This window comes from Thunnus albacares, chromosome 22, assembly GCF_914725855.1.
Source record: "Thunnus albacares chromosome 22, fThuAlb1.1, whole genome shotgun sequence".
Taxonomy (NCBI): domain Eukaryota; kingdom Metazoa; phylum Chordata; class Actinopteri; order Scombriformes; family Scombridae; genus Thunnus; species Thunnus albacares.
This window is the reverse complement of record NC_058127.1, coordinates 22,389,712-22,410,528: the sequence shown is the minus strand read 5'-3', so window position 1 is coordinate 22,410,528 and position 20,817 is coordinate 22,389,712. Positions and strand designations below refer to the sequence as shown.

Sequence of the window (20,817 nt, the reverse complement as noted above, 5' to 3'; positions counted from 1 at the left end):
ATATAGATTACTGTATTTCTGTATTCCTATCTTCCCATTAGATCGAAAGCATGACATTCCCCATTTTTCCTGGCATTGCTATAATCTCAATAAACCACGGACAAAAACCAAAACATTGACAATATCTTTGAGGTAAGTGAATGAGTCCTACAAATACCACCACAAAAGCTACACTACAGTCAACTATAGAGCTGCTGAGTGAAACATTCCTGTCATACACTGCAGGCGATTCTTTTACTAATCTTTTACATTATGCTGTATAGTTTATGCACAGTGCACTGCTTTTATTTCTACAATGGCTTCTCCATTTACTATGTCTAAAGAGAACATCTTGCTTACCGCTTTTGTATCCTCATAAAAAGAGCAGCAGCAACTGAATTTCAAACCAACAGAACTACTAAATAAAGTAAAAGCTGACAAACTTTGAGTGCAATCAACTGTGTTACTTGGACTGGCATATTAATTCCTGACAATAGCTTGACTACAGGAATACAAACCACAATAGTAAATTCACATTAGTGTGTAATCATAATTAAGTTGTGTTACAGAAATAGTTACTTGCTCTATTTGCTGGTTTAAATTGCAAAGCTATGGAAATAATGAGTATGTGACAGGAGTGAAAGTTGATGAATTGAATCAGCTGACTCCTGTTCTTTCATTTGATACTCCTGTGTCACTGCTGATACCTGAACATGTGTGTAAATCTTAAGTTCAAAGGCAATACATTAGCCACTAAATATTCATCAGTCCCAGTCAACATCAGACACTGACTGATCTGCACTTGTATTACTGCTAGTCTGCAATACATGCAAACTGATTGATTGACTTTGAGTTATTGTAATGGAAGTAATGGGTATGAACATAATAACACAGGCGCCAGTGGTTTTAGTTTCTATCCAAGCTATTTCTATTGAATTGTGGCTGATTTTTCCAGTTGTAAATGTGATAAGGTATCCCTGCAGGAATACAGCAGTATGTGGATTAGTTCATGTGTTGGCAGGGTTTCTGGGAAGATCAAAAGTGGGATTTGAAAAAAAATAATATCAGAAAATCAATACCCATGGAAGATACAGTACAGTAGACAATGAGCAGTTTTTATTTCAACTATGCATTGTGCATACATTAAGAGAAGGGCTATTACTGCTACAGTAGATGTATGCTGACTAGAGTCGTTGTCCTTGCACACTTCATATTTGACCTATTTTCACACTGTGCTCTGTTTTGGTGCAGTGTTTCAGATATATCTATAGTTTCCCAAGACACCCAGATATGAGGGCTTGTATCTCTGTCTTTGCCCTTCCTTTTTCTGCAGTGTGTTTAGACAGTGTGTGTGACCCTGAGGGAGAGTTAGGTCAAGGGTGGTCACCAATGCTGAAGTCTACAATATTTTCATGATGGTACATTATCATGTCAGGGAGAGAAGAGGGAGGGATAAAGAGGAAAAGATGGCTTACTGCTTATGCTAACTGTAGTATGCGTTAGGTGGGGAGGGATGGGTGGATTGTGTGTGTATTGTAGGGGAGAGACTTGCACTGATGAGAGGTCAACGCAAGTGTCCTTGCCTGCCTATCAACAGTACACCAAAGGGATTAGCCAAACTCCTCAAACATATACTACATCCACACTTGCAATACTGTCAGATGCCACCAAGGGGAGCTCTGCACCTGTGATCATTTGTTAAGCACATAACATACCCTTTTTCCTCCCCAACCCCCTCTCATTTCTCTCCTCTCTCGGTGGAGAGTCCCTATCACCTCACCTAATTCTGTCTGCTTCATTTTAATCCCGCACAAAGCTGACAAATTCATAGGTTTTGTGGAGAAAGACGGTGAATATACACATACAGAGGGAGAGAGAGTCAGAGAGAGAAAAAGGCTTGAGAAAGCTCACAGGCTTTACTTATTTTGGAGCTTACTGATGCAGCAGTAGATATGCGTGACGTTGCACGAGCCATTATAAACACCAGACAGAGAGTGGATGAGACTTTTGAGACCACAAGGACTGTACAATAACCTCAGTTGGAATGTAATGCTTTTGTTGTAGACTGCAGGCAATCTTTAGCATGAGATATCATGTTAACCCTAATGTGAGGAGCAGTGGAGAACAATAATGATGTGTTTGTGTGGGTGCGCTGTTTACATTCACAATTCTATTTAAAGATAAATTGACTTAATTAACAGTATTTTTAGAATCTAAACCCCGCCAACCGCAGTAGGAAGGGCAAGGCGTGCATGTTGTTGGACAACTGTCTGCAATTCATATTTGTCAATTTTAAGTGTGTATGGCCACACATAATCTGAAAATATGTCATACACAAAACAATATATGGGGAGGGGGGGGGCTATTTTAGAGAGAAAGCCATTTTTGTGCAATATAAACCATAATGCAAATGAACAGGCCTGCTATAAATACAATCTTTGCAAGCCTTATAATGGTCAATATGTATTAGACTATTAATGAAGTGTTGATTCAACAACTTTCTGGGAAGCAATAGTTTGTAATGTCTTAATACTGGACAGCACTGCATTGAAATGTGTTCCATGTACATATCCTGTATATGCTATAAATTGTCATATTTCTCCCATGGTTCTGTAAAACAGACGGTATACAGATTATTGGTGTTTCTTCAGTTTCCTTTTTTGTCAGAGTACAAAACACACTGCCATGCCGCTGTTATGGACACTGTGTGTTACGATTGAAAAGATCCTGCTAAGGAACAAATCGGATTGTTTTTCTTTCAGATTTTCATTCATATATTTTGACTAAATATGAGTTTTGAAATATGCTGCATGAAATATGCATGTGCTTCTTTTTTGCACTGTGCACCAGCTCATATGTTATTATTGGTTATTGCTGAGATCTTTACCGTCATATTTGTCAAACTAAAGCCTAATAGTTAATTGCTTCACAGACTGGAAATGGTAGTTGGTAATTGTTAATGTAAAGAAAACACTTCCCACACACATTTAAGTGTTTCTCAGGTGTCATCCTTAGGTGTTTCTCAACAACTGTGTGAACATATGAATGCAAAGGCAATGCGTCTGAATCTCAAATTTCTCTGATGTGTGTAACTGTGTAAATGCATGTGTTTTCTATGAGACCTCAAAGCATGCAAGTGCTCATTGATCAGCTGGGTATCAGTCGGGGAGTAAACACAGGGTCAGGGGTGGTCAATGTCATCAATACCTCTCTCCTTGTGTCTCTCAGTGGGATTGTCCAGTGTAAATCTAGAGAGCTCTTTAACACTTAGGCTGCCTGTTATGTCAATTACAATGATCCACTGGGGATTCAAGCTGTTATGTGAGTTAATGGAGATCACCCGGACAGGATGGTGTGGGTGGTTAGTTCTAGTTCAAGGCATGGACAGGGTTCATGCATATCTGTTCAGCTACAACTTGCAGGGCAGAAGACAACTCATTTAACTAATATTACAATAATATTTTTTTTTGTTTTTAAGACAAACTTGCATTATTTTTGTTTTAACTTTTCTATGAGTAAAATGAGATCACCCAAACAGCAATAGATTTTCCTGATAGTTTCAAGGAAGCAACACTTTATATGTAAATTCTGAAGTGATTTAACTTTGGATGACAAATTTAATCACTTGCAGACTTTTCCCCCACTTGTTTTAAAATTTAAATTCTAGTTAAGCTTTATAATAATACTTTATATTTGTGATCAAACCTATATTTAATAAGGTTGCAAAAGTATAGTTTATTAACTGGTAGTATTGGTACTACCCTGAATTGACTGAAAATGAGAAATGTAATGCAACAAATTTTATTGTAAATGTTAATACAGACAGACAGGCAAGTAGATGGACGGATGGACAGACAGACAGACAGACCTCAGTCTAGCATGTGTGTATCTGCCTGTGTTACTCATTTGCCTAATGGTCGTTATGTTGCAGTTGGTGGTAGGTGGGTTGGCTCAAGCTGTAAATCTTTAAAATTGTGTTGGCTTCTCAAACTCATTAAGCTAGTCTCACTCTGCTGATCACACATATTTTCTACAGGAGAACATATTTGACCCAGACTCTGTATGTGTGTGTGTCTGCGAGTACATGATCATTTTTGCCCTTATCCTAAGGCAAGTGCAGCATATGCTAACAAAACATCAGCTCCACAAATCTTGGACCATTTCCACGTCTAAGTTACCACACTCAAATATATATTAATATTATTGCAACATGACAGAAATTGCAGAGTGTGGTTGGCATGGAAATTTCCCCCTATAATTTAACAGCACTTAGTCCACATTAAGAATCACTTTTCTCTCAGGTTGTCCTATTTTGCGTGGAGAGGAGTTTCTTTAGTGGCTAAAAGTACAGAAGTTTGATACAATTGCTTGTTTTTTGTCAACTTTCAGGGGATGTTTTTGCAGGTGCACACAAAAGAAATTGATGCACCATCTTTGTGTTAATGCATTCACATCAGGCTTTTTTGCATTCGGGGCCACTTACAATGCCCATTATTAGGTCTGACAAGCCATTCATTCCAATTACAATTACCAAAAAAAATGTGAAGTAGTAAGCACGGCAAGTGAAAGTGAAATTGATTGTATCTCACTGCTGGTATCTGCAACTGCCAATTGATGACCCAGTACATCTAGAGAGCCCAGCACCTAGAGAGTGTACTGTATGTACATGTACTTTAGTGCTTTGCTGTGCATTGTGCAAAAATTAAGTAGTTGAGACAAGCTGGTATGCACAGGCACACACCAATTTACACACATATGCATAGACATTCAGTTTGCTAGAGCTCTTTTGTTTTCCATTAGCTACGATTAAAGGTTTGTAAAGATGCGATGGGTAATTTGTTCAGAAAGGGTTTAAGTGCATTGTCACCTTTGATAAATTAGGGTGCATTCCATTTGTGTAGCCTAGTACATTATGTGCATACATACTGAGAAGAACACTTTTTTTCATCAGTTTTTCATTAACAGCACAGAAACAATGCCCTCTCTAACACCTTAAATATGCACAGTTGTCTTTGATTTCATTACAATCCATGTTAATTATTATCACCATGACTGGTATTTTATTCTCATCAGGTCTGTGATTACTTTTCACCTTTTGTCTTTAAATGACCCTTGAATATGATGGTGACATGGATCTTTGGTTGCTTTGGACAAAAATATAAAGCAAAGAAAGAAATGAAGAAAAATCCCAAAACAAAACAAAAACCGGCACCTGCCTTCTGTTCAACGCCGACCTGGAAAAAAATAAACTTTTGTTTAAGTGGGCTGCAAGCATCAGGAGAAGAGAGAAGAAAGGTGAGACAAACATTCCCTGTGTGCTCTATGTACAGAGAGATAAGAGAAAAAGATGGAGACAGCAAAAAAGAGTTAAATAAAGCAGCAAAGATAAAGGTGGGTAGCAGACAGAGGCACCACTCCGACTGCGGTGGCCCTGGATTACGTGGGCAGTGTTTACCTGGCGCAGGTTGCGGGTGACGCGCACGTCATGCCAGGCGTTGTCGTTGAACTTGCCGTTGACAGGCTCCACCAGGGCCTCAAAGGCCCCTGAGCCCAGGTTGATGACCAGCCAAACAGCACCGCTCTTCAAGGAAAGGTTTACGTAGTCAGCCGACTTGCCGGTGTGTAGCATGAGGCCGTTGCGTTGCAGCGTGCGGAAGGAAAGCGTGATCTCGTCAGTGCTGCTCTGGATGGGTGTCAGCGACAGGTCGTAGCAGAAGAACTCGTTGCCCTTGAAGGTGGCCACTGACTCTTCCTTACCTGCGGAAGTGAAAACAGAAGAAGAAAAAAAAGGGATATTAGTTAAAAGGAATTTCATATGAATGCAGGATTACATCATAAAATCAGTCTGCCGAAGCTTGTTTAACTACTATAGAATTAAGGAACACTGGTGTTTCCCTTACAAAGGAACATAATTTTAAAAGAAACTATTTTAAAAAGCATTTTCTTAAAAAAAAGAAGCTGTTTCTTGCTATTAAAAGTCTAAAACCCCGCCTCTAAGCAGAGTAAATCCTAAAACACTGGTATTCTTCATACATAAATAAAAAGCACTGGACTAACACTAATGTAACACTTAATTGTGATCACTTCTCTGTGCCAGATGTCACGGGTCAAATATTTTGAGATGAAACCATTTAGATGTGGTTAGGGACTGCAATGTTAAAATATTGATTCTTGTTGCAACTCTAATGGACTCGAGAAATGTTCTCATCATCAAAGCTTCACAGGGCAAAAATAACATTTGCTTTAGTTTATGGATAAATTAACAACACATTAAAGAAACATATACAATTCTTTCAGCATGATGCATGTGCAGTGGAGTAATTTTTGGAGTAAATCAGCAGCAGCAGTGTGTCATGTGTGAAATAAAATTACTTCCATCAGAGCAAAGCAAACAGCTGGGATAGAAATTAGAGAGGAGGGGATTTTAGAATTAAAGGGTGGGGGGAAGAGAAACAGCAGAGAAAATAACAGAAGAAGAATGAATGCCAAGACCAGACAAAGTGGAGCCAAGAGGAGCAGCTCGAAAAAGCCAAACTTAAAAGCGAAGAAAAGGTGTTTGACAACTTTCCTACTGTCTGTCACTCTGTAGCACATGGCCTCCTTCCACTGCAGTGAGCTTTGTTCACACACTGCCAGTCAAAACAGCCAGTTTGTACAATGGACACATGTCTAACAGCAGCCTAACAGCAGCAGGAGGAGGACACAATGTGCATCTGTCAGGAACTGAACAAACACCTGCAGCTGTCAGAACAGAGAGTACAGCTGCAGCAACACTCACAATAGTGACACCTCAATCACACGAGTCAAAGTGTGGACACTTACATCAGCGGGCCTGGGAAAAATTAGCATTCATCTACTCAGTAATCCATACTGTTTCTTGTGATTATATGTACATATAGTTTATTTATATAGTTATATTCTTTGGCACAAATCTTCTCCGCGCCGCAGTGATACAAATCAACTGGTTTCCTAACATGAGCTGTGATCTGAAGTGACACTCCACTTCCTGTGTTCGTTTGCCCCTGCCCACCTCTGTCTCCTTGGGGAGACCAGATTGAAGAATCAGCCTCAGGTAATGAGGTTTAGGTCTGAAACGGGGGGGCCGCAAACTCAAACCTCCGAGAGGTCCCAGTATGGATCATCAAATCTAGTTTATCCTCAAGTTCCATTACAACAAAATCAGTCCAAGACCTTGGTGCATTTCCCCAGGGAGAGAAGCTGAGGCTAGCCAGAGGGGTGGTCCACTGGCAGATTGAAAGCCAAATCTCATGAGCAAGCGAGTTCGCACAGGAGCAATCTCAGGTGAGAGGAGAAGAGTGGTGATGGATAATACTGTGTCCATTTGACAGATGTGACCTTTTATGACCATGGACTGTTAAATATGGCCAACTCAAGGAAAAGTTGATCACACAAATTCATTAACATTGAGTTAAGAAATAAATGCTTTACAGATCTTATATGAAAAAAGAAATGTGATTCAAGAAGAGAGGCCGAGCGAGTGTTGTGTTAAGTGACATTCTAACTGCTCTACTTCTGAAACATTAAAAAGGGATGATGGAGCTCACTTTGAGACAAACATAGCCACATAATATGGGTGCATGCACTCACATAAAAGAAAACATTTTATGTGGTGGTAAAAACGAGGAATTGAGGGACGAATGGCATTCAGACAGAGAGACAGCTACTTAAAAGAGCATTTTGGCTGAAATAGAAATTTAGAGCAATCTCAACTGAAGTGTGAATTGTCATCGAAAAAAAGGCATCAAAGGAGAGAGAGAAAGAGATGGAGGGGAAAAATGACAGAGAAAAAATAGCAAATCCCCCAAGAGCAGCCTCCTGGCGGTGCCTGCGTTGCTGATGTAGGAAGAACAAAAGCGTAGCAAATGGACCACAGCAACCATTTTCAATTATGTATTAAGTTGGACCCCCTCCCAAAGTATGGGCTGTTAACGGTAACAAACTGCTTGTTATTGCTTCCATGAGCTCAGCGAGACTGAGCCGCATGCAACGGAGAGACACGAGCTGCAAACAAAAAACTTTCTTTTGTTTATGTCTGTTTAATGAACAGAAGGCTGAGAGGAAGAGATAAAGCTAGAGAGGATCAGGGAGTGACAGGAGAGGACGGGTGGGACGGTTTTCACGGTTGCACTAGTTAATTTGGTCACAATGCCAATAATGTCCCTCAATGGATTATTTCAAAATTAACACAATCATATGGTTTTTATTCTCGACTTTAGAGGCAGAGGTAGCAAAAACCAACACTAAGCAGCCAGTAATGCATTGCAGTATTATCCAGAAATTGACACTGATCCATCTCATATTGCTAGTTGAGTTAAGTAATTTTCTGTATATCCTGTATGCTCCAGGAAGTTGGTGATCCTCCTCTACAATGCAGAACACTGGAAAAGCCTCCCTCCCAGTTTCCCCGGAGAGAAAAGAAGATCACTTCAGCCTCGGCTTTCAAGATACAAAAACTAATATAAAGAATGACTTTTCTTTCCCTTCTCTGAGACCACTTCAGCTCCCATGAATATGTGCTTGTCGCTATACATCTGTTTCTCTTCTTGCATCTACTGTACATCTCTATCTTGTCCTCTTGCTCCCATGATAGCACTCTTGTGACTACATACACATACACACTAACAGTATACGCTTTTCACTCAGATCAAATCTCTCTCTATAAAGCCCAAGAGCCGACGCTGTAGCCAGAGGTAAGACAAGACACACGAGCACGCAGCAGAGACTAGAGTGCTGTCAAGGTCTCAATTAACCTCACAGAAGGCCCTGACTACATTACTGAAATGACTCATTTGAAATTTAGCCACCCGTAATAGCATCTTTATTATTAATTAAATGTTGAGTTCCTCTGGTATTTGATTTCAATGCAATTGGGGTGCAGACCTTTAGTACTTGGTATTTTTAGGGGTCAAAAATGATACTCCGCGTGTCTAGGCAGAGCAATATAACCTAACAACTGTTTCATGAATAAGCAGATGTGATGAGGGAACCCGATGTTTGTCATCTGCCCACGTCTACCCGGTTTTAGAAGCCTTTGGTAGTGCTTGCACTTCAGGCTAAATCTCCTACACGTCGGATTCAAAAGTTCAATGGTTTCAAAAAATGTAAAGATGCAAGTACAAAAGAGAAGAAGGAAAAGCAGGCATGAATCTGCTGATAAAAATAGTACTGTTGTAGCTTTTGCTGGCTGAGTTAGACATTTCAAACAAGGGATCAGTGCAATATCACCTCATTTTCCAAGCACTCCAGATCCAACTTAGTTTAGACCGCATCCTAAAGAAATCACTTTTCCAGTCTCCCTTCTACTTTTATACACGAAATGGATTCAGTGACCTCAACCTCCACTGCCACCTCTGTCACAATCATGTCACTGGCAATAGCTAAGGACTTTGCTGCAGTCGATGTGTCAAGCAGCTTGCTCTCTGCGACATCATTGTTCTTGAAAGGGGAACTTCATTTCTATGAAATACACAGTGAAAGAGTGAAGGGGAGGAGGGAGAGAGGAAGAGGATGGAATTCCAACCTGTGTAGAATCAATGCCATTGACTTGGACCATTGTGCAGTCCAACCCACACACACATACTGTGTTAACAGGCTGCTATAGCTTAACTTGAGCACAGAGCCACAAGTGAATAAGTATCAGGTTGTGTAAGTTAGTATGCTGTCTAGCTTGCGAGCTAGCAATAGCAATGTCATGAATTATGATCTACTGATATTTGTAACAAGTGTCACCATTCTGGAAAAACACAGCATCATAAATGGCTATAAAATGTCATGAGAACACAAATGCAATCTGTGTTTGTCAATGCTGCCCCAAAAATGCCATTTTAGGGTAGTAGTCTTTGGTGGATATTACTGTAATAAAAGCACAGTGCGGCATGTGTGATTAAATTGGATTCCACTCAGACTGGGAGAGAGAGCAGGTTTAATAAGATGAGCTGCATGAATAGCTCCATCCAAACTTGTGTGGTGCATTAGTCAACGCATAATGAACCTTAACATAGTGCTTTTTGGCCAATTGGATTACATATCAGGAGTAATTAGGTAGTTTTAGGCGAATTAGAACAGAGAGAATGGAATAACACAAGTGTATGTATGTGTGTGCATTTGAAAGCATCCAAACTCTAGATGACCACATGCTGGCAAATCCACTCGTCACATCACATTACTTCACTGTTCATACACACCCACACGTACCAACACACCCGCATGTGCATATACAGTCACCCTCTATTAGTTTCCGACGAGTGCCGTCCACCCTGCAGAGAGAGTATCCGACAGCTTTGGTGAAACGATTCAACAATGAGATGAGAGAAAGTAGTGGGAGATGTACGGGGCATATGAACGCTTTGATGCTGCTTCATGAATCAAACAGGCCTGCTGGGTCCACAGACAGTGGCTAGTGTCCTGTGCTAGCTCTGAGGCACAGACAAAGGCCAATGAACTGCAGGGAAAAACAGTTTGTTTATTAAACGTTTGGCCAGTGTTAAAGACCTTGCACATGCACGGGAACAAAAAAAAAAAAAAAAAAAAAAAAATCAAAAAACACCACATAAGTAAACAAACAGACAAACACACCAACTCAATACCTAGGCAGTGATATAGAACTCTGGCGCACATAACATTTCCCTTTTATATCCACAGCTGTTTTCATGAAGCATGCCACAATGGAGGAAAGAAATGAAAAGAACTAAAGACTCTCAGCAGACAGATCTACACTACACAGTATACAGAGAGGTTTTATCCACCAAAACTGACAGGGTTTGCATCGATTTTGAAAAAGATACTTGATTTTGCCAATTTTGAATCAAACCTAACTGGCCTGGACCTCCAAATCAACTTGAAGCCGACCCAGACTTTTTTACTGAGAATGGAGCCTCTCACGCAGGTCAAAAACAGCACTGTGTTGAACAAAAACTCTCATAGAAACGATCATAAAAATGAAACAAGAATTTATAACTCTGGGAGTTTATCAGGGTTGCAATCTTTTCATCATTCCTCTCAAAAATCACATTACAAGGTACTTAGTCGAGGAATGTGCACCTGACTGGCTAACGCAGATGATGCCAGATGTTTCCAGATGATGCCAAGCTGCATCGTGGCAAATGTGTTTTATTTTATCCCAACTGGTCACCCCGCCTATTTTTTCCGGAACTGGGTGTAACAGGACCCCTAGTTGGTTGCCATGTTTGCAATGAACTTGACCAAAACATCAACAATGCTATTGTGCCACTATGCTATTGCTATTATGAGTTTTTCATGAAATGACGTATAATAATATTTCATGAATCACTAAAATCATACATTTTAATGTAGAATTCCTATAGCAATTCTCTATTATAGGTGTCTGCTGTCTCTATTTCCCCCTTTTACGTCTAGCACTGACCTAGCCTGTGACACTATCTAGTTAGCTGAGTTGGTAATTTGTGGATACATTTATGGATCTCTGCCTCTTTGTGGGGCCATTGACACAAGGCTTAAAAGAGGAACATTGCTCCCACCGTCAATCCTCTCCACTCTCCTTTCTCTGTACAGCAGGTGATTACTGGATGTATTGATCCATGGACTGATTGCAATCCTGTAATGAAGGGGCTATAATTTGCAATCTGCCCAGCTCATTTGCTGTAGGCCAAAGTTCTTTGTTGCACTGACCATTCCTCCCCACTTAAGAGGTGTTTGTTGAGCCATAGCAAATGTACTATCATATCATTTACAATGTATCTTTTGTTCTGTGGCATGCCACCAAAAGAGCATCAGTGTCAATATCGAATGAGCTGTCCACAGTGAGGTAATGCATGAGTCATTTAAGTTGTCTCCATTGCCTTTTGAGCCTTACTTTCTTGAGCCTTACAGACACACAATATTGATACTGAAATCTGGGTGAGCCAGGTTTCAGATGATAGAGAGCCTCACATTTCCTGGGGGTGATACAAGTGGATAAAACACTACAGGATTCAGACATTATTATATGAGGTGGATTGTTGTGTTGTGGGAACTGTTCTAGAGAAGTTGTAGAGAATATATGTCCAAATTTAGCTCAAGATTAGCCAAACTAAAATAAATTACATCTAAAATAAAATAAAAATCAGATGGAATAAATACATTTTTGAGGCAATATATTAGTTACTTTAACATGGTTTCATCTTTTTACATTGTATGGTAGACCTTACCTGTACAATGTGCATGTATCTGCCATTCTAATCACCCACTTGACTTTATTAGTAAAAATGTATGTCTACAAGGAGTCCATAGACTCGTAGAGGACATGCATTTTAAGAGCCCTTGGCATAAAGGCACTTGATTAGATTCTTTTTTTCTCCTCCACCTTTAAATGTAGCTGCAGGTCACATTTTAAGAGTGCATGGTTCATTTTAATTAAATCCCTTATGCAGTTGCTTTGATTGACAGTATTTGAAGGTCGCTGGAGGAGCATGCAGGTGGCAAAGAAGGAAAGAGTAAATCTTTCCGTAGAGCTTGTAAGAACAGAAACAAGCGTGATTTGCATATAAAATGTGTTCTTCATTGGTAGACTGTTACTGTAAGTTTGGTTTCATAACCCTGACATGAAACTGAAAACAAGGTGTGTCTCGAGTTGGACCGTGTCAGCACTGTGTGGTGAGGACCTTTTTGACCCCCTCCCTCACTGTCATCTCTAGGAGTTTACGTCTAGCATTTTCATGAGACAGTTTTGCCTGTCCTGTTTCCTCCACTGATCATTTCCAGTAGTAAAGGATAAGGTTTGATGGAGATAAAACAGTTGCCTTTAATTGTCTGTCGCCTTGGAAACAATCCATTTTGTAACCGCAATATCAGACACCGTGGCAGCAGCCTCATGACTCCACTCCACCTCTTTCTCTGTCTCCCTCATATGCACTCTTTCTTCTTTCTCTCTGTTCCTTTTTCCTCAGCTCTTTCTTTCTTTTAACAGTATCCATGTCGTGTCCTTAAGAGCTGCTCTAGTCAGCTATTGTATGTTTTTGTAGACATTTTTAATCTGTCATTGTCTGTGGTTCCTATGTGCTTTAAGAAAACCCTTATTTTGCCTGTACCCAAAAAAACACCTATATCCTGTCTTAATGACTATAGACCTGTTGTTTTACCTCAGTAATAATGATATGCTTTGAAAAATTAGTTAAGAAATACATAAACCTTAACATTCCAGTCAACCACAAATAGATCTGTGGAACACGCTGTATCACTGGCTCTGCATACTGAGTTAAAACATCTTGAAGATAAAAATGCCTATGTCAGAACATTGTTTACTAACTATAGCTCTGTACATTGTACCATCTAAATTGGTGATAAAGTTTAGGGAACTTGGTCTTTGTAATTCCATCTGTAAACTACATGACTTTCTGACCGTCAGACCTCAGACAGTGAGAGCACATACCAGCTACTCATTTGCCATAGTTCTCAACATAGGAGTACGACAGGGTTGTTGCCATAGTCCCTTACTCTACAATCTATTCACACATGACTGTGAAACACCACAGTGATTGGACTGATAAATGACAACAATGAGAACACCTATAGGAAGAGGGTGAGGGATCTATCCATACAGTGTGAAGACAATAACCTTTCTCTAAATGGTTAGAAAACAAAGGATATAATTGTTGATTTTAGGAAGTCCAAAACTGTTCAGCCACCAGTTTCCATCAATGATGTCCATATTGAAATTGTGAATAAGGCATTCAGATCTCAGACTCCCTCTCCTGGTCTCTTAACACCAATTGTGTCATTAAGAAGGCGCAACAGAGACTATTCTTTCTGTGATACCTTAAAAAATATGGAATGTCCACAAAAACCCTGGTCAATTTCTACCAGGCTACTATAGAGAGCATCCTTAATGGAGGCATACTGGTGTGGTTTGGCAACCTGACTGAACAAGACCACAAACAACTGAGGGGGACAGTAAAAACGGCTTAAAAAAAAAAAAAAAAAAATCATAGGAACATCAATGCCACAGATTCAGGACATTTACACCCCCCACTGCAGAAGGAAGGCCCTAAGTATTATGGAGGACACAAACCACCCAGCACATGGTCTGTTCTCATTCCTTCCCTCGCAAAAACGCTTACAGAGCATCAGAACTCAGACTAGCTGCCTCAAAGACAGTTTTTACCCCGAGGCTGTTAGATTACTGAACAGTAAGCACTCACATAACTCAGTGATTTATTATTTGTGGGATTTCTTACTTATTGTTGTTTTTATTTATTTTTTTCTTATTTATATATAGTTTTAAGGGCTGAGAGAGTCAGGCAGTTGCATTTCATGGCATTTGAATGTATAATGGTACTTTTTAAATGGAAATGACAAACTTGAGCTTTTCTCTGTGGGTGTCTAGCAGGTGATTTCTTTTATTATTACAGTGGAGAGCTGTTCATGCCCAACCAGGACACAAAGAAAACGTCAAATAAACTGACACTAACAATAGGCTTGTGCTCCTGAATGGTGGGCTCCTTAGCAAACAGGGAGCTGATTGCAAGGCAGACAAAGTACATAATAAGCCCTATTAACTTGAGCCAGAACATGCACCTCGCTTGAGCAATGTGAGCCCCCACATCATCAAGTTGCACTTACCCACACATCTTGTACACATAACCTTGTATCACATTACAGAGTGCCATTGTTAGTTAACACAAGACTTATTTCTGAGACACCCTCTCTCTTCGGTGTTGGAATCAAGATGAGGGCAGAGTGACCTAAACACCTCCATCCACCTTTTCATTGGATTATTTTTTTTAAACGTTTTTAGGACCAGAAAAGTCAACTTTAAAAACCAAAATCAATACCATGGGTGGTAGAACTGTAACTCCTATGAAAAGTGACTGTGTGGTAGCTGTTTGCAATTGCCAACTCAAGATTATTTACCATAGGAAATCAGACTTATATCCAAGATAACTGTAACTGTACACTTCCTATTTCACATAGATGGCCATTCTCTGCTAGAGTGATCAGACTGACGTTCATATTTTACCTCAGCAACATGAAAGAAACCATGTGGAATACTGAAGTATAGATTGTTTTCTTCCTATGACTCCAGTGAGCATTGGTCAGGTTTGGCTCATTAACTCTATATTGAAGTGTGGTGAAAATGTCTTGCATAAGACAAAAAAGATTTGCATATTCTGCATATTTGCACAAAGACGTTTTCAAAAACAGCAATCACGTGCATACCGCCTGCACATATAATATATAAGCTACTCTTACAAAAAGCAGACTTAAGTTATATTAAAATGTTAACTGACAGCCTAAAGAGACGCATGTAACAAATTTAATGAAATGCACACTCTTACAAAGTTTATCACAAATTACTACCAATAGAGCAAAGAAAAATGAAAGACAATGCGTTTATTTGGACGTGTGCCTGATGCTGTTTTATGTGGGTTCTTTTAATTGTATGAGAATCCTTGGCAAATTGCCTGAAGAATTATCCATTGTAAACTGCTTTACTTAATATGTTAATGTCGTCGCCGGCAGTGGTGTTAGTGTATTGTAGCAGTTTAGTGTAGTAGTGTGAGTGTGTGTGTGTATGCCCATTATTATATTAAAGCTGATGAGTGCTGCAGCATTGAGTTGGCCTCCTCTTTTATAAACATAATCCTTGGGAAATAAGGACAGTCTGATTTCTTCAGGTGGATGCTGAGTAATTGATGTTGTACACAGCGAGACAAGATACTTCTTCTCATTCCATTTCCCTCCAATGATGTCTTTGACCTTTTGACACCACCAAGATTAGTTCACTTTCCCATAGAGGTACCTCCACCATAGTCATGTATTCCAACAAACACAATCAGCTGTATGGGAAACCGATGAGTCTATACATCATTGTTGCTGCATTAGCAACTTCTACCGATCGGTTAGGAGCCTTGCTTAGTTGGGGGTGAAACTCAGGACGACAGTGTGAACTTCCTGTACGTTATACCCACCCTGTGAAGCTCATCCCTGGCAGGTGAAAAAAAGTAGCTGGGGACACCTTGTCATGGAAGTAGCACATATCCTTCCAACAGAGACTACAGACCATAGAAAATTGTAGTACTGGAGAATTGTACAGGAGTACAATGGTAACCATGAGGAAGCTGCAAAGGGTAAGACCGATCGCTTAGAGTAAAAAAAACCAAAAAAACCCACAAACACATAAGAAGAAGAAGAAAGTTCAAGTCACACTTGAGTAAATGCCAATTTTGAAAGAGAGGGAATAACTAATCCAACAAGTTGAACCGCTAATAAGGCATTCATTCAGCTGAGGAAGTTTTAATGAGCGAAACTTGTTGCTAAAGGCATTTGACCTCTTGAACCTGGTATCGAAAAACTGTGTAACTGCCCACGGAGGAGCTAGAAAACATGGCTGCTTGCAGACAAGAGGAGAGTTTGGTATGAGGCAAGGAAAGGAGAATTTGGCATTGTGTATCTGACAACTTTTAAACTATTAAACAAATAAGGGTGACATGTCAAAACTGCATTGTAACAAATACCACAGGGATCTGGCAAGTCTTTCAACAACAAACATTTTTTACAACAACTTGTACCCCTCTGGTACTCTGGTGGAATCCTAATGAAGCCCACACATAAAAAACTAAATTCTGGAATTAATCTGAGTTTGTGGGTGGAAATGAAATGTACAATGCCTACAGACAGCAAAGCAAGACTCTTGGAAAACTCCTTTTTGTAAGCTTTCATACTTGATCAATATGTGCACTGATATTTGAAAGTGAATGTAAAATTATCAGCTCAGAAGGTTCAGAGACTGGACAACAAAGAGAACACAGAAGCTTAAAAGGGATTTAGTCCGCTGATGTATTAGATAGAATACCATAGAAGAGTAGAGTAGATAGCATTTTTTTTGCTTGTAAAATGTATGTAAAATTCAGAGCAAATACAAAAGAGAAAAATTAAAGGAGTTCTGTGTAAATTGTTACATGTCCTCCAAGTTCAGTTTCCAAAATCAGCTCCCTTTTATAAAACTAAAAATATCAAGATTAGTTCTTTCTAACTAGTGGGGCAGTTGACTGTAAGACTACTGGTTCAATTCCCCAAAACACAAAGTTCCAGCAGAGAAAGTGAAAGAAGCTTTTATCTCCTTAAGTAACTACACATCATTGTCATGCCCTTGTGTGCAGCATTCAATGGCAGCAACTCGGAGGGAGCTGTTTAGGGTCATTGACACAGATATCATGATTGCACAAGGCCACTCCCGGCCAGAAAGTACTTTGATGCAATATGATAAACTGTAGCATGTTCAGACGTTTATAGATAGTGTTTTGCCCATTTACAGAACCAGACTCATAACTTAATCAGTTGTGGGAGGAAAAAGGAAAGTGGTATGTAGCAGTAATTAGTCAAAAGAAGATGAACATGATGTGTAGTTTTGAAAACATTTTGCTGCTCATTCGAGAGGCATTGCCAGTTCTTTTAGGCATGGAGCTAAAGGTAATGAGAGTTTTTGAGGTCATATGGCAGTTAGAGCAGTTGTTAAGAGTCACATGAGGGGTACAAATTGTGAAGAAGTCAGGGTAGAGATGTGATGACAGCATGGTTACTAATAAATGAGTGGTGCCAATGTCTACCCACTCTGTTCAGGGAAGGATGTTCTCAGGGGTGGGGTGAAGTAGAAGAGTGGGAAACAATGACTGCTAAACAACAAAACCTTGTTTTTGACACAATTCCAAACTAAAACCAGCTCCAAAAACTCATTACTATAAAATTGTTTAAACCAAATGCTGCTGTAACAACATGCTGCTATAACAGCATTTGATTGTTCTCACTCCATAGTTCCATAAATCCAGATTTAACATAAATAAGACTTCAAAATTAAAGTATAATAGTTAACGACTTGGTAAAATGGAGTGTTTGCAATGCATCGTTTGCTCACCCACTCAGAAAGACAGAATGCACATCTGTTGGTTTGACAGATGTTGGGGCTGAATTATTGTGTGTGTGTGTGTGTGTGTGGGTGTGGGTGTGTGTGTGTGTGTGTGTGTGTGTGTGTGTGTGTGTGTGTGTGTGTGTGTTTGTGTGTATGTGTAGTGGCGAGACCTGTGCTGCAGTTTAATCTTTTACATACAAATCATAAACAAAGAAGTGCAAACATCTCTCATACGCACAGAATATTTTTTGGAACACTTGACTGCACCCTCCTCCAATTTAAAAAAAAAAAAAAAAAAAAAAAATCGATATCTTTTAACCCACACCTGCCTAACTTGACCAGGAAACCTGCTCTTAAAATGTCAAGTCAAAGTAGGAGTGTGCAACTCCAAGGTGAGGTCATTCAATTATACTGCAGGTTAGGTTTGGGCCCTAAAAGAAAATGTGTTTGTTTGTATGTGGAGATACTGAATCTGCAAGCACACAGCTCTATCAGCTCAGCCTGCAGCAAGACACAATACTGTTAGTTAGGCCACAAAAATCAACCAAAAGCGTTACCGAACCACCAGGATCTCTCCAGATCTTCCTGATTAACACTCTGCCGCTGGTTGTTCCAGTTTGACTTCATGTAGACGCCCTTATCCTACCCATCTATAAAATACATTCAGGGCCTTTGTAAGTATGCTTATTTTATGGTTTACTTCCTATATAGGACTAAATGAATCAATTTAATTAGTGCAGAATTCAATGAATAGAGTGATCATTCACTCAAGTCTATTCCAGTGTGTAGCTGGGGCATACCACTGTTATCTACATACAGGTGAAGCCCTGTAGGCTGTTTCCACACAATAACTGTAAATCAATGTTTGTATGTCTCTGTCAGCAGGTTAATGGATTCAAATGGAATATTAAACCAGAAGTCATGTTTTCATTTGTACTTCCGCTAAAGATTAATATTTCACACTCATGTAGTCTCAGTGATGTATAGGCTGATGGTACCCAAATGCAAGCACACACACACACACACGCAAACCTATTAACTTGCACCTGCGCTCATGCACACATAAACATACACAACATGCACAGCTTTTCTTAATCAACGAATGAGCTCTGTTGTTAGTTGACGCTACAGCGGCTATTGACAGTGAACTAGCAGTACGGGTGATGGCCTGTTTGTCTAATAACCAAGGCTGCATTTCAATTTCACATCTCACTGAACAGCCTGCTTAGCCACACAAGACTGATATGACACCAGGCTTAGCAAGAGGCTCTGTTTGTGTGCGCTGCTGCTGAGGATGATAATGGCAAAAAGTCACACATTAACCTCATGGTCTGCAGTGATGTCTTCAGCTGTTTGAGCCAACCTTGAGACAGGTTGAATAAAAGGGAGAGTTTTGTCGGTGATAGATGAACACACACTTGTGCGCACACAGAAATGAGGCAAAAAAAAAACTACCCCCTGCTTAGTCCCACGGGAGCCCCATTATATTAGTGGAGCTTGAAAGTGACTTTCCCCTTATACTCCCCCCTTTAGGCCTAGCCTGTGTTATACACACAGACAGCACTCTATGTCTGGTCTAATTAAAGACTCTAATAAACCATCTCCCTGTGCTGCTGCCTCTCAGTCTCTTCCTGTCTGTCTTTTGTGCCTTAGTGAGTTTGTTTTTCAGTCTCACAGAGTGATTTTTGCAGTCATACTAGCTGTCAACACTTTCCTTTCCTTGCTTTCACTGAAAACAACTCTGTGAGCAAATGCTGTAGATGCGGCATCACAGGGAACTTCAGTTTAGGAGAGACTGAACCTACAATATGAGCAAATACCCATCAGATGTTTGTATTGTATTCATCATTCACATAGCAGTGTTCTACCCAGAAATATTTGGCCCAGGTCTCCATGTTTGCAACTGCTTAGGAGAATTCTGCCTGTGGAGGATCGGGACCATCTCTATCACTCGCTATAAATCTGTGTGTAACAGCTCAGGCATTTTCTGCTCACGTAGGTGCATCAGGATGTTTTCTGATCTGTTCTTTAGGCATGCCGTGGTACTTTTTTGATGGCTGCTGCTGACACGGAAAACCCTTTTCACTGGCTGATCATCACTGCAGCCAGTGGGAAAAAAAAAAAAAAAAAAAAAATCACATCCCACTGTATTTTCTTTTTTATTATCAGCCTATATTCTATAACAGGAAGAACCCTGTGTAATATACATATGCCTGATGAAAAGTGGGACAATCTATATTTAAAGTTCACATAGAGCTTCTTTGTTGCACGCTGTTTTAATATGAACTACAGTGGTACTTTTCATGTCTCAGTACCCTCTTCCTCTGCATCACTGCAGTCTCCTTCTTCCCCTCTCTCTCTCTCTCTCTCTCCCTCCCTTCCTTCTCCCCAGTGGTCATCATTTGCCTTGGATTTAAGGACACACACATCCTCTGAAGGCAGTAAGTTAATTAGACATTGGGCCCTATCTGTCCCACTCATTCCCTGTCTCTCCTTGACTATCTGTAGGCTTAGAAGAGTATTGCTGCTTCAGTGAAACCACACACGCATACACACACACACACACACTTCCTCTGCGCAGTAGTGTGGGCAGTGGCTCAGCCAGTGTACGTGGGAGTTTTATTGTGTGTGCTGCTGTGTGAATGTGTTTCCCCAGGCCTGTGGGTATTTAGAGAGATTGTTGAGTTTCTTTCTAAGCTTACCATCCACAAACAGAAGATTTCTTCTTCCCCAAGTTCTCTCTGCATTGAAAACTGTGCTGCACGTTCTGCCTTTTCCCTTAATATGATGGCAGCCTCATCACAACCTTGTCAAATGCGGGAGACGTGACTCCGCTGTGACTCCTGTGTCAATGTCACAACTCTTTACGCTGTAGACATCTGAAGGGTTCCCCGAGGCTCAGCTAGCTAACCTTGAATGAAGAACTAAAATGATAAGGTACGTTTGACACTGCA

At 40.1% G+C, this 20,817-nt stretch overlaps 1 protein-coding gene across 4 annotated transcripts in view; it reads right to left on the bottom strand.

Annotated features, from left to right (window-relative positions):
• The window catches only part of nrxn2b (neurexin 2b), a 714,140-nt gene that overhangs the window by 395,560 nt on the left and 297,763 nt on the right, over window positions 1-20,817 (bottom strand). For all 4 annotated transcript variants that reach the window (XM_044341047.1, XM_044341046.1, XM_044341049.1 and 1 more), the window contains one exon: window positions 5,435-5,736. In XM_044341047.1, the coding sequence (XP_044196982.1) occupies window positions 5,435-5,736 (302 nt within the window). The remainder of the gene's footprint in view (window positions 1-5,434; window positions 5,737-20,817) is intronic.